Here is a 14,905-nt window from a genome sequence, read left to right on the forward strand (position 1 = left end):
CTCTCTCTCCCTCTTTTTCCTTGGCCGTCGGCGTCAGAGGGCCGGCGGCGGGCCCCAGCCCTCCCCTCCCTTGGCCGGCCCCCTCCTCTCCCTCTTCCTCTCTCTCTCTTCCTCTCTCTCCCTTTTCCTTGGCCGGCGATGACTGACGGCCGGCGGCGGGCCCCAACAGTCCCCTTCCCTTAGCCGGCCCCTCCTCTCCCTCTTCCTCTCTCTCTCTCTCTCCCTCTTTTTCCTTGGCCGCCGACGACAGACGGCCGACGACGGCCCCGACGGCGGCCCTGGCGGTCCCCTTCCCTTGGCCGACCCCTCCTCTCCCTCTTCCTCTCTCTCTCTCTCTTCCTCTTTTTCTTTGGCTGCCGGTGACAGACGGCCGACGGTGGCCCGACGGCGGCCCCCCGCGGCGGGCCCCGGCGATCCCCTTCCCTTGGCCGGCCCCTCCTCTCCCTCTTCCTCTCTCTCTCTCTTCCTCTCTCTGCCCCTCTTTTTCCTTGGCCGCCGAAGACAAACGGCCGGCGGTGGCCCATGCGCCCCGACAGCAGGCCCCGACATGGGCCGCAGGCAGGCCCTGCGGGGGTCGGGGCGGCAGGCCCCGTCGGGGGGGGCCTGGGCGGCGAGCCCCATCGGGGCGCGACAGCGGCCCCCCGTGGCAGGCCCCGACCCTCCCCTTCCCCGGTGGCGAGCCCCGGCAGTGGGATACGGTGGGTCCCAAGCAATGGGCCGCGATGGTGGTGGGCCCCATCGGGCCCCGGCAACTGCTCCGCGACGGCCCCCGACGGTCGCCCTCGACCCCTGCGACGGACCGTCTATTTCAATCTTTTTATTTTTTATTTTTATCTCATTATTTTTTATTTTTATTTTTATTTTTATCTCATTAGATTCAGATATATTTTAAAATTCGATTCGATCATAATTTAAAAATTTTAAAATATATTGCATTTCATGAAAACGTAGACCCGTCAATCGTCCACGAGCACCGTGACGTCCTTGTGGGACTTAGTCTTTGTTAGATTTGTACTTAGTATTTTTTAAATTTTTATTGTACTATTTTTTATACATTTGATATTTTTATTCTATTTAATAATATTAAATATTAATTTTATTTTATATTATTTAATTTCAAGTGATCGGATATTATGCTTTGTGCATATGGATATACGTACTCGAATGTGCCTCAGAACATTAGGAGAGAAAAAGTTATGCTAAAAGGACTATAAAAATTATAACAAATTAATAATAATATATCGAATAATTTAATTATGAGATAAATCGGATCGTACTGGTACATCTCGATCTGATACAGGCACGAACAGGTACGTACGGTGTGGTATAGAAAAAAAATTAATTAATTTTAAATAGAGAAAGTAATTTGAAATGATGTTTCTTATTTGAATTATATTTTTTATTTTAATTAAAATTAAAAATTTTATTTTTTTCAAATTTAAAATTATAATTATAATTTTTTTCTATTTTTTAAAAATAACGACTTCTTTATGGTACTTTTTTTTTAATTTATTATTTTTTTGATATTTTTTTTAAAAATTTAATTTTAAATGGAGAAAGTAATTTGAAATGATATTTTTTATTTGAATTAAAATTAGAATTTTTTTTAAATTCAAAATTATACCTTATATTTTTTTACCATTTCTTTCTCATCTTTTCTTTTTTTATGGTATATTTTATTTCTTTAATTTTTTAAGATTTTCTTTGAAATATTTTTTGTAAGAAAAAATTTTAAAAGGAGAAAAAAATTTGAAATTATCTTTTTTATTTGAATTAAAATTAAAATTTTTATTTTTCAAATTTTAAATTTTAAATTTATATTTTTTTCTCATTTTTTCCCTTTTTTATCTTTTTGGCATTTTTTTAGGTATTTTCTTCCTTTATTTAGAATATTTTTTAAAAAATTAAATTTAAATTAATTTAGTTATTTAAAATGATGTTTTTTATTTGAATTATAATTATAATTTTTATTTCTTAAAATTTAAAATTATAAATTTTATTTTTAAATTAGAATTACAATTCCTTTTTTTTAGTTCTATTCTTTTCCCTTTTTTCTTTTTTTATGATGTTTTTTATTTTTTTACATCAATTTTTTTCTTTTCTTCAGATATTTTTTTCAAAAAATAATTTGAAAGGGAGAAAATAATTTGAAATGATATTTTTTATTTGAATTAAAGTTAAAATTCTTTTTTTTTAATTTTTAATTTAAATTTTCAATTAAAATTTTTATTTTTTAAAATTTAAAATTTTTATTTTTTTCATATTTCTTTCTCATTTTTTCTTTTTCTATGATATTTTTAATTTTTTAAATTTTTAAGATTTTTGTTTAGATATTTTCTAAAAAAATTAATTTGAAAAGAAGAAAATAATTTAAAATTATCTTTTTTATTTGAATTAAAAATTTAAATTTTTATATTTTATAATTTGTTCAAAATTAAAATTTTTATTTATTTATAAATTTAAAATTTTATTCTTTTCATTCTTTTCTTTTTTTTTTTTGGGAGGAAAAAATTAGAAAACGTTATTTTGAATGATGTTTTTAGAAACGTCATTTTGAATGGCGTTTTTAGAAACGCAATTTTGAATGGCGTTTTCTATTTTTTTTTTTTTTTTAGACGACGTCTACGTGAAAAATGGAGATAACGTGGCCTTGATAAAATATCATTCAAAATGACATTTTATCATTTTTGTATTAGATTCATAAATGAGTTAGAATTTGAATTATTTAGATAAATAATTTTTTTTTTTGTATTACTTAGGAAAAGGACTCCTTAAAAATGTATCTGGTTCTCATGCAAAGTCGTCAACTAGTACGCCAAACGATCTAATGGGACTTCACCAAAGCTGGTCAACAAAGTATGGCTCACGGGTTCTCCTCCCCCCAGAAATTTCTAACCTATTTCTTAAAAAAAAAGTTATGAGACCCTTGGCGCACGGCAACCCACTAAGATCCATAATCCAACTTCAGTTCTTGTCAATAATGGTCCCATCCTTAATACCTTTTTGATATTATGGACAATTGTCGGGAGCTGCCTCTTTGAAATTATGATTCCTTATGCGAAACTGCGGGCTATTTGGACTAGCGTTATCTGTGTAAGATTCATCTTGGAGGCTCATCAGCTTGTGATCAGAGTGACTCATCTATGGCAATTGAATAGATCTAACCGCATGCAAAGATGGAGGTTGTTCATGTGCTGTTGCGGGACATTTCCATTTTATTGTGAGAGACTTCTTTCTTGTATATTATACATGTTTATTGAAAGACAAACACCACTGTGAATTGGGTTGTCTACTTCATCGCGGACATCCCAAAGAGGCACTTAGGATTGACATAGGGACTATGTCAAGCCTACTTTCTGATATTATATTTTTGATTGTATTCACATTAGCATTATATAAATACTCTCCCTGATAATAGTAGTAGCAGCAGTAATAGTAATAATAAAGATATTATGGACAATTGCTCCATCACTTTCCATGTTGATAGCTTATAGCAAGATAGGCTAAACATCCTCTACATGCTGCAAAGTTATACCTTTTAGAATCCCAGGGGCATAATCTCAATCCCTGCGGTTCACACCATCAAAGCCCTATGTTAGTATGGAGCATATTGATCTCCATAATCATACTCCTATAGTAAGCTAGGGGCTTGAGAGTCAGGAGGGAACATATCAGCTACAACTTGCACCACCGTACGGTTCCTTAACTAAGAAATTCATTGCTTGGTCTATGACCATGTACAGAAATGGTAATAAGACGAACAAAATGACACAAACATATGTATGACGGCAGAAAAATTCAAAAATTTACATAAACAAAAGAATTCAGTTTCACCTTTTACTCCTGGATTAATTTAGAAACAACATCTAGCTAATCATACAAATACACACAAAAATATTCTTCATGGTTGGGATCTGAATACATGCATAGACAATTGAGAAATGAAGAGTGTCAAAGATATTACAAATGAGCAAAGATTCACAACACCTGCTGCTGCTGCCATTCCAGGATGGCAGAACGAAGAGCACGGTTTGGAATAAGCTCGCAATGGGGAAGCATTAGGTTGGTCATAGGTGAGGTGTTGTGCCCGCCATCAATCCAACTTCGTATAGCCTCAGCTTCATACGTGAAGCCATCTGCTGCTATGTGTGGATCCTTCATGATCTCCTGAAATTATGTATATTTGTAACAAGAAAATAAGCATCAATTAATAACCATTACAGAGGGGCCATGTTTGCAAAATTTTGATAGTAAGGACTCCAAAACAACATGGCCCATAATTAGAACATATATAATTTCCAATGACAAGAGGAGAAATTAACTAAAGTTAAATATAACCATGCATTAACATCCAAAATTTTAGACATTCGACATGAACACAAAGTCATATCCCTAGCCAACCTGGTTAATAGTGATCGACATAGTTATAGAAGCAGAATGCCCCGTTTGAGGTCATTTATTGATCAAACAAAGCAGATCGGTGGAATATGGTGCATGAGTCAAATTCTTGGAGCAAACCAGCCCAACTGATTCCTCATATTTGATTTATTAGCAGTATCTAAATTAACTGTATACAATACTAACGGCCACTAACCTGAAGTATTGGACAGATGAAGTAGGATGGGATGCGGTTATTGTCAGATGAGAATGACCCAAATGATGATGGTGACAGAGATAATGAAGCAGCCTTTGTCATGGGCTCAATCACCCTCCAAGCATCCCCCATGAGATCTGGACGGCTTTTCCGGCTCATCTTGCAGCATCTCACACCCAAGTGGGCCAACTGTTTGGCCTGCACAAAAGGCCAGTCACCTGCTGAGGGATCAATCGTATCATGCAGGGATCCTTTATCCAAGGCATTCTGTACTTCTCTACTAATGCCCAAGGCAGGTCTCCCAGTCAAGAGTCGTAGGATTATGATCCCAAAGGAGTAGACATCAGATTGTGGTGTGAGTTCCCCAGTGATAAGAAATTCAGGATCCATGTAAGCAAAGGTGCCCTTGGGGTGTGTGTGGCAGTAGAGAGTTGCAGTGGTAGTACTGGACTGGATGATAAGACGGCAGATCCCAAAGTCACCAAGTTGCTAACAAAATTGGCATCAAGAAGGATGTTATCAGGCTTGAGGTCACCATGAACCACAGGGTGGGGCTTATTCGAGTGTAGGAAGATCAGAGCTGAACAAATCTCCGCAATAATCCGGGTACGGACTTGCCATGTGAGGGGTGGCGTATTGTTCATGCGGGTAAGACGGTCTTCGAGGCTTCCATTGGGAAGGAACTCATACACAAGAGCCCAAGATTCTGAGCTTGCTCCTATGAGTGTAACCAGATTTGGGTGCCTCACCTTACTGAGAACAGCTACCTGCAATGAAAAAATAAGAAGAGCAAAATTGTTAACCATATAAGATTAAACACTCGTTCGCACCTCAATAAAGAGGCAAAAAAGGAAAAAGCTATATACATATCAGCAATTTCAATGCTGGCAATGAATTATTTTGAACTTGCAGTTTAACAATTGAGATTACCTCTTGATGGAACTCTGATCGACCTTGCAGACTTCCAGGATGCAACATCTTTATAGCCACGGCAGTGTTGCGGAGAAAACCTTTATACACCCTTCCAAATCCACCTTCTCCAATCATCAGTGAATCACTGAAATTTTGAGTTGCTTGCTCAAGATCTGAGTAGGAAAACTCAGCATTCAATTCCTCATGATTACCAGTGATCAACCGCTCTCTCCTCTGACGTAGCTCTTCAGCTTCTTTAACTGCATTATCTCGCTCCCGCTGCAGCACCTCATTTTCTGCTTGGAGAGAATGGAGGAGGTATCGGGCTGCTGATAGTTTTTCTTTTAAATCCTTGGCAATACAATCAGAATCAGCAATCTGAAGTTCCAATGCCAACCTCTGCTCGTTTGCCTTTCGGAGTTGTTCGTTTATTTCATCTTGCTGATTTTTTAGCTTTTCTACTTCCTGCTTTTCTCTTGCGAGTGTTTCCTCAATTTCTTTCCTTTGTTTTACCTCCTTGGCATGTAAGTCCTCTGATGCCTTGGCCTGCAAGAGGACTCTGGGTTTGGTGAGCTAAACATACTAGATTAATAGATTATTTTTTTTAACATTTCTTAGATGTTTACAAATTAACTGCATAAGATCTTTTTCATAACCATGATACAATTATCATGCACGGTTTAGGTGTGTTGCAGTTGCTTTAACAAAAACAGGCTATACAAATAACACTTACTTTCTGCAGAACCACAACCAGCTCCTTCTCAGTTTTCTGACGCCTACGTGACTCTTCATAAGCTTCGTTTTTTAAGTTCTCAGCCTCTGTTAGGGCTTGTTGAAGTTTAGTGTATACATCGGCATCTAAACCCAAGTCTTCCTGCAAAAAGAACATAAACATCTCCAGATCAGAGATTTCAGCATCCATAATTTGTTAGATAACCAGTTATTTAAACACCTACTTGGGTAATCAAAGTCCAGAACCCACATGGAGATTTACTTTATAAAGATTCGTACTCAAAACAATCAACAAAAGATTAAGAGATCATCTAATGCAGGCTGTTAAAGAGAATGGTCACTTCTTTCCCTTCATTCAATCATTTTTCCATCAAAATAGGGTTACCTATGAAGCAGAAGTCTAGCAAGAGAGGGCTCCTTGAAAGAATAAGCAGATTTTGAAACTGGTTGTGAACCCTTTAAGAATTAGTTTGGAAATATTAGAAAAGGTAGTTTGGGCAAGAGAGTAATGCACTAAGAATCCCAGAAGAATGGTTAATGGGTAAAGAGACCAATTATCACTGGTTACGGTTTAAACACTGCAAACTACATGAATTTTACTACAATATTGAATTTTCAGCTTGTTCATTTCTTGATCCCTCAAGACAATGAACAAGTAGGAAACAAGTAAAAAGTACGCACCAGCTCATGATGTGGAGATGAAAATTGAAGATCCTGGTTGGACTCATGCACTGATGGTAACCTTACAGACCCAATTTCACTCTCATCATCCTTAGGCAGTGAAAATGAACCAGAGTTGCTAAGTAATTCATCACTTGCTGACCATGATGAAGGGTCAGAACTCTGAGAACTTCTCCTTGAAATCCCTTCCCATGGATCAATTGAGCTTCCCTCTGTGCTTAACCTGCTGTGTTGAGTCGATGTTCTAACAGGCCCCAACGGGGATACCACTCCCAAACGTTCACCATCAGGAGAACCATAATTCTCAGATCTTGACCTGTGCCTGAAAAGATCTTGCACAGGGTTTGCGTGCCTGTTCATCAATCCAGATTGCCCTTGACATAACGACAATGATCTCAACTGTTCAGACTGGCTAGATATTGAGCTAGAGCTGGCTGTGGGCGATTGTGATATTCCAGATGCATCTAAACCGGCTTCCCTATTAATGACATGATTGGAGTGCACACAAATATGAGACAGTTAAACTCATCAAACATATGAAAGGATTAGCATACATTAAAGAAAAAGGAAAGCAGATGGAGTTTTTTTAGTTTGGCTTGCCAGAGGAAAGGTACTGGAAGTTTCAGTAATAGATGTCTCATTAACTGTAACAGCGCTGTCATGCTTCAAGGCATGAAATTGCAAAGAAATTTTTTTTTAATTACAAAAAGGAATACACATGTTTATTTCTTGTTTTTTCCTACACTGCAATGTCAAGCCTGTGACTGATAACCAACATCCTGTAACAATACAGAGACTGGCAACAATCAGAGACACTAATTCATTAGATTTGTGAGCGGGAAGACAGCAGGTCTCATTTATACATGGTTTCATTTATATATTGGTAGTCCTGCATTGAAGAAAATATAGAAACATGAGAAAAAAAACTTTCTTAAATTTCATCAGACAAAAGTGATTTTACTGTCAATCTAACACCTTGGAACACAAGGGGAAACAATCATTCAGGACAACAAGGGGAACAAACAGCATCTGATCATATGTTTTCAGATCTAGCATATCAAACAACATAACTACTTACGTCCTTCATACCTTGCTGGATATATAACACACCAGAAATTGCCAATCTGTATAGGTATACTTACCCAAAAGTTAGTACATTAACAAGAAAACTATTCTTAAATCTTAATAATACCTGGTACAGATAAGGCTTCCTTTGCAAACGAACCATATCTTGCATGATGGATCAGCTTCTTCTTTAACAGTGATTGCAGTCTTGGACTTGGGCACTTTCATTTTCCTATAATTCAAGGAAGTTGCATCAAACAAGAATTCCAAACTACAGAGCTTAGTTCAAGGTTTTATTGATAAGAATGAGTTTAAAATTCTTCAGTCAAGAATTTTATTCTTAGAAAATACTGTGCGGTACATAGTTTAAAGATAGACTAATTTCATATGGTTGCTTCTTACTTTGTATAGTGCTTGTCCGCTGCTGCTCCCATGACAAGCTTCGTGATCCCATATTGAGCAATGAGCTCTACCAGCCCTTTCCCAACATTGTCCGTCTCAATTACTAGTTTCTCAGCTCTTACCTGAAACAACAAAAAATTTGCTTCAAACGTGATGGTACATAACTATTTTTTCATGATTATAGTATCAGAGATTTACTAGAAATGCGTTGAATTACAGTTTCAGAAGAAAACATATTGAAAAAGAAAAGAAGTGAACGTTTGCTTTGGCCATTGGTCTTCATTTGAGTAGTATCATTTGGTGGTGATAAAATATCAAGATAAAGAAAATATAAGAAGCACTGAATGGCACCTTTAGCTGTGAGCACAAAGCAATGTATTCATCTAAACTTTTATTCATCTTATCCCTCTCAAATTGTCTGTATGCATTGACCTGCTGTGGCTTTAGTGAGCTTGCAGGAAATCTGCCCCCAACTGAAATCAAAATGAAAGCAGAAATACTTGAGTATCACTACAACAGTTAAATACAAACTATATACACCATAATTTAAATATTGAGAATTGAACTGAATTGGATTACTTTCTACTGATAGGTACTTATTGAATTGTAGAGTAGGGAGTGTAAACAAGTAAAGCTGCTCGTGAGCTACTCGAGCTCGACTTGACTCGCTTATTATTGAGCTTAAATCGAACTCAAATAGCAAGATACTTGGCTCGAAAGCTCGTAAGCCTACTCAAATTTATAAATATTTTTAATAATATTTTATATGTATGTATGTGTATGTGTGTGTGTGTTTTAGTAGGCTAAGGCTCGACTTCAAGCATGGCTCGGTCAATATTCGAGTTGAGTTGAGCCAATCTTGAGTTTTGTCTATTTTTCATCAAGCTGAGCTCGAACTTGGAATTTAAGGCTCGGTCAATCTCAAGCCAAGTTTCGAATCTAAGTATTTTGAGTCGAGTCGAACTCAAGCTTCCAACTACTCAGCTCAGCTCAGCTCGACTCGGCTCGGCTTGATTGCGCTCCTATTATAGAGAAAACAAAGCCACAACATTTTTTTCTTTTTTTCTTTTTTTTTTAAGAAAAATGGTGAAAACCCACCAAACAGTAGATTTAAAAGGGATTTTTTGTTCCTAGATCATCAACCACTTCAATCAAGTATAAAATTATGAGCTATCAACAAAGTTTTTCATTTTTTCCCCTCTTTTCTAAATAAAAGCTGAAATATGAAGGAACAGAACTGACTTGTAATTATAATACTAAATTTTGGATACTCAATGAATGGTATAGTTAATGAACAAATATGAAAAGGTGATGCAATAGCTATGGATGTTGCGGAGACCTATTGCACGAAGCCATGTTTAATGGCCATGGGATTGTCCTGGCCAAAAGAAAAAGGCTCAAAGAAATTCAAATGATTTATTTGAAAGAATCAATCATAAGGCATTTTTGGTAGAGTATCCAAATCAACCATTTTTTCCATAATACAGATTTCACCAGACTACCAGGAATCCTGTTCATTCATAATTTGCAAATATGATGAAATAATGCTCACATCAACCAATCTAATATTTCTAGTAATTGTATAACCAAATCATATAAGAGAATTTCCTATATCTCCTTTCCACATTTGTAAACTCTTCTTCTGATTGGAAAAGGATAAATGTGGATGTATCCTAGGATAGGTTCGAGGAGGTCCCACATCTATCAATAGGAAAATCTAGCCAATGTAAAAGCTAAGTTAAAATCCAATTTTTGGTTCTTCCCTCCATCTTTTTGTAAGTTGTGAGTTATTTTCTGTCGCTTTTGTGCCTTCTATGTTTCTACATCAGCATAGTTTACCTTTACTAAAATATTACCATGCGGTCTAAAAGGCACTTTAGACCAAGTGCACCTCCTAATTGACGGGCACTCCAAAAAAAAATACATAAAATAAACAGTTCATCAGGGGGAGAGTCAATTTTATTTCCTTTAAAATATGTTCCTAGAAGATGGAAGAAAGGGATCCAACTAAATTGGAGCCTTTTTTAAAATTACCACAAAAAAAAAAGGAAGGAGCTTTTAATGATGGTAGTCACCAAATTCTGTTTAAAAAAAAAAAAAATCTTTTTTACCCAAACAGGAATTAAATGATGAACCGATGAAATTGGGGAGTATTAAATCATGGGAACTCACTTGAAGCATAAAATTAAGGAGGAAAACTCTAAATATGACATGAATATTCCACCAAGTCAACTACCAATCCTTGGTTTATCCATCAAATTATTATCAACAGAACAATTCTGGCTTCCTTTTCTTTAAATATCAGAATTGAGAATTGAAGGGGGAATTTAATTGAGTTAGAGTACCTGATCATATAATGTATTCACCAAATCCCAGAATAAAAATTATAAATAAATAAATAAACAAAAACATACAAGACGGTGTAGGTCCAACTGAACTATAAATGCATGATTTACCCAACAAATAATGCATATACCGTCGAAAAAATGGGGAAACTTTCTCCACTTTTCTCCTAGAAATAATAATGGATTAGAAGAACTGGATGACTTAATCCGAGTGGGAGTATTCAATCGAGTGCATTCACCAGTTCCCAAAATCTAGGAAGAATTCCATTAAAAGGTGTGCACTTTCCCCTCAAATTGACCCGTTAATAAATTGCTAATTCCACCAAACCACACAGAAAAAGAGAAGGAATCGAACTCCGTCACAGCACTCAATCAGGGACATATTCATCAAATCCTAAAATCAGAGAACGAATCCACCAAAAGATGCCATGTTTGTATCAAACTCAGCTATAAATTCATGTTTTATTCAGCAAATTATTATAAATGAAAGAAAAGATCCATCCAAAAGGAGGGAAAAAAAAAAGTTTTTTTTCTCCCTAAATTGTTCTTGAAATCATAAGATGGCAAGCAGGGCATACGCATGTTGATCATCTGGGCGGGCCTGTGAACGTGAACGATGACAATCTTCGCGTCCCGGGAGGTGCACCGAAGCACCCACGACAAGTTGGCCTTCCCGGCCTTGAACTCCTGCCCGACCGCCACATAAACCTTCTCCTCCTCCACCGCCGGCGCCTCCTCGATCTCCCCCACGCCGCTCGACCCCGCCGAGCTCACCACGGCCATCAGCCCAATGAAGAAGCACACCCTCTCTCTCTCAGGAATAAATGAAGGGTTTGTTGCTTTATATTATCCGGGAAAAATAGGCAATGGGCAAAGAAACCTAAAATGCGGGACTTTTTTTTTTTTTTTTCTTTCTTCCGCTCTAAGCTCGGTCGCTGTAGTCTTTGCTATCGCTCGCTCTCGTCGTAGCGGCGGACTGTGACGGCTTTGCTTTTGACGTTGGAGTGGATGGATCGCTGTTGGTGGGTCGAAGGTTCGAGTCGGCTTCCACGTTCCAACGCCGAGAACCGGAAGAAACCCGGTTGACTACCGATCAAGTCAAACTCGCACGGATGGAGGGGAATCCGAATTCCGCACCGGAATATTCCGTTATGGGTCATGCTCCGATTTAAGTATTATCCAAAGAGTGCTGTTTGGTGTACCTCCAAGCATAGCGGAAATGATCGCCAAACTGGATTTTGTGCCTCTACGAGGGTCGGTGGATCAAGAAAGGTTCAGGTTAGTTTTACGTCATAGTCCCACATCAGCTACTGAAGGGGAAAAAAAAAAAGTTAGGACGTAAGTTTACTTTTCAGGATCAGCTTCCTAATTAATAGCTTAAATTTTTGGACTACAAGTTCAAAGCACCTGGTATCAAGCCAGATACAATGTTGTGGTCCCTCGGTGGAGCAAATTTGGTTGCATTGATCCTGGACGAACAAAATGAATGGTTAGAAAGCTTGTTAAAATTAGCTAGGGAACGAAGGTTACTCTTATAGTTGTGACTCCTCTGAAATAGATTTTTTTTTTAAAAAATTCAAAGAATGTTACAATAAAAAGCTTTGCGAATAGATATATTTAGATATTTGTAACGAAATGAGTATTAAATTTCAGACAGAGAGTTAGGCATACTTTTTTTATTTTTTTGCATGCAGGAATACATTTCAAGTCATTTTTACCAAATTTATTATATTACCTTTTCAATCAACCAAGGACTTGGTTTCAAGTCCTGTCTCATCCAAATTTTGGCTGTATTTTTCCAAACCTAATTAAAAAAAAAAAAAAGAAACCTTTTCCTCCCGTTAAAATTATTGAGTTGAGAGTAATAATTATACTGTCCTAGAAATCTTATGCAATAGTTGTTATACCATCAGAGACATTTTATGTATGTGAAAAAATATAGGTGTTGCATGTGAGTGCAACCATCAATACAATACTAAATTGCCTCCCTATGCCACCGCGCCCTCGATCTATGGAATTATAGATGGCTAAAGCATGTTGGGGGCTTGCAAACAGTGACATGCTTACTTGTTTGTAGCACCATTCGTAAATTAGCTTTATCCTATATATTTTTCTCTTTGGTTGCAAAAATAGATTCCTAGTAATTTCTCAAAAATCCAACATCCACTGAGACATCAAGCAGCCAACCGTTACTTGTTTACTAAACTATTATTGTAGCTTGCAATATAAAGTTTAAAGATCAAACAACCACAAATTTAGAGATGCATGATAAATTGCTTTTTTCTTTCTTAGTCACAATATTTTTTTATTAAAAAATAAATAAGAGAAAAAATAGTAATAACTTTCTCAAAAATAAAAATAATAAAATTATACTCACAAATGATTCTAAAATTTAGAATTAGCTCCTAAAATAGTAAAGTTAAAGATACCAGCTTATCAAGCTAGTGAAGTTTGTTGTATTTGGATCTTGTGATCCACGAATGGCTTTTGTTGGGATATATACTTGGACATCCAACTTCAATAGGAACCCGACAATTTTACTTAGTAATCTACTCAATAATATACCGATAATATTCAGATCATTAACTTGGTGGCCTACCAACTATATTCCTTGAATGTTAGCCGAATATTCATGAGTGTTTGCAGAAAAACACTAACCCACGTCTGAAAAAATTAGGGGTCGGAAAATGATTACAGTACTTGTCGTGGGACTTTTACGTTTCGATATTGAAACCAACGGAAGTTATCAAATAACGGTAACTCCACCTTATATAAAGGGAGGTAAAAAGGGGATTGGGAAGTTTTTTTTTAGACATAATCTTGTTCTTATTTTTAATTTTTTTATTATTTTTTTAATTTTGACTACTTAAGTATCGAATATCTTCGATCGAATAATCTTCGATAAAAAAAATTATCTTGCAGAATTTTTCAGAGAGATAAAATATACTTACGTGACACCTTCCCATCACTAAAATTGAGAGGTTAGGGTGTTCGGGTGAGTATTTTTTTCCTATCATGTAGGTGATAGATGACAAGCCTGAAATCATAGACAATCGAACGAATCTATCATCCGCCTCTTTGTTCTAAGTATGATTTCCATCAGGGCACATGTTATAGGAAGTCGAAGAGAAATCCAAGTTTGCCTTTCCAAGGTCTTCAAATATGCATTGTTAGATTCCAGGGGTCCAATTGAAGTCTCTTTCTCACCCAAAAGTCTTGGGTGAGCATACAATGTATTTAGACTCCAAGCATACCTTGGCTCAGCCCCACAGCTCTATCGTTTATTTCTGCACTTCTTACCGTTAAACCAGCAGTGGATCCCACTTGACAGGTCCATCATCCAGTAAACCAGCACTTTTGCCTTAATAAAAGCTATATTTATCCTGTTTCCTTTGTTGCCATCTCACCTTTCATTTTGAGTGGCCCCATCTAGCTCTTTTTTTTTCTAGTGGCCCCCTCTGATCGATCAGAATCCACCGACAGTGCACTACGGAGGATGAACTTGAACGTGGTTTTTTTTTTTTTTTTTTTTTTTTTTCCGTGAAAAAGGAAAGGAAAAAGAAAGGAAAAAAAAAAAGAAGAGTCATACGGGCTGCATCATCAGCTCCGTTAATGACATGAAAATAGCTTGCGTTAACTCTTAATTTTCGTATCAGTAATTTGACGCGAAGTTTTAAGTGAAAAAAAAAAAAACAAAAACCTATACTCCAGTTCAGATACGATAAGCGCCCTTTGGACCTCTTTTAGCGTGTCAATGGTCTATTTGGTTCATGTAGTGTGATATTGACAAGCCCAAGTCACATCGACCTCCATGCTACGGATGGATTAAATGGAGTTGTAAATGATGTCGACAATGCCTATAGTACCTTTTTTTTCTTTTTTTTGGTATAAACAATGGCTATGGGACTTGGTTAGGAAAGCCATTCAATGCTGTAATTTTCAAGTGAAGTTAGATTCGGTCCAACCATGTCCACAATTAGTCTTAACCGATAATAAAGATATGAGTGGGTAACATGTTCAAAGATGCTAGATTTGGTGGATCGGTCCGCAAGATTTTGGTGTTTGCAGTACCTTGGAAGCTGAATGTCCGGTAATAAAATATTCCATATCATTAAGCAAATAAATTTTGGTAGCTATCTTGTTGAGCTCTGATGGGAGCCCGAGGTCACATAGT

The 14,905-nt window shown here is 36.9% G+C and overlaps 1 protein-coding gene across 1 annotated transcript; it reads right to left on the reverse strand.

Annotated features, from left to right (window-relative positions):
- Nucleotides 1-3,783: 3,783 nt before the first annotated feature.
- On the reverse strand, nucleotides 3,784-11,644 carry LOC105042905 (U-box domain-containing protein 33). The gene is given in 10 exon segments (XM_010920271.4): nucleotides 3,784-4,167; nucleotides 4,595-5,085; nucleotides 5,088-5,361; nucleotides 5,525-6,052; nucleotides 6,240-6,380; nucleotides 6,920-7,397; nucleotides 8,112-8,216; nucleotides 8,387-8,508; nucleotides 8,738-8,859; nucleotides 11,310-11,644. Coding segments are annotated over 10 exon segments (2,655 nt in total). The 5' UTR covers nucleotides 11,515-11,644; the 3' UTR covers nucleotides 3,784-3,978.
- Between the last annotated feature and the right edge of the window lie 3,261 nt (nucleotides 11,645-14,905).

The sequence above is a fragment of the Elaeis guineensis genome, chromosome 4, assembly GCF_000442705.2.
Source record: "Elaeis guineensis isolate ETL-2024a chromosome 4, EG11, whole genome shotgun sequence".
Taxonomy (NCBI): domain Eukaryota; kingdom Viridiplantae; phylum Streptophyta; class Magnoliopsida; order Arecales; family Arecaceae; genus Elaeis; species Elaeis guineensis.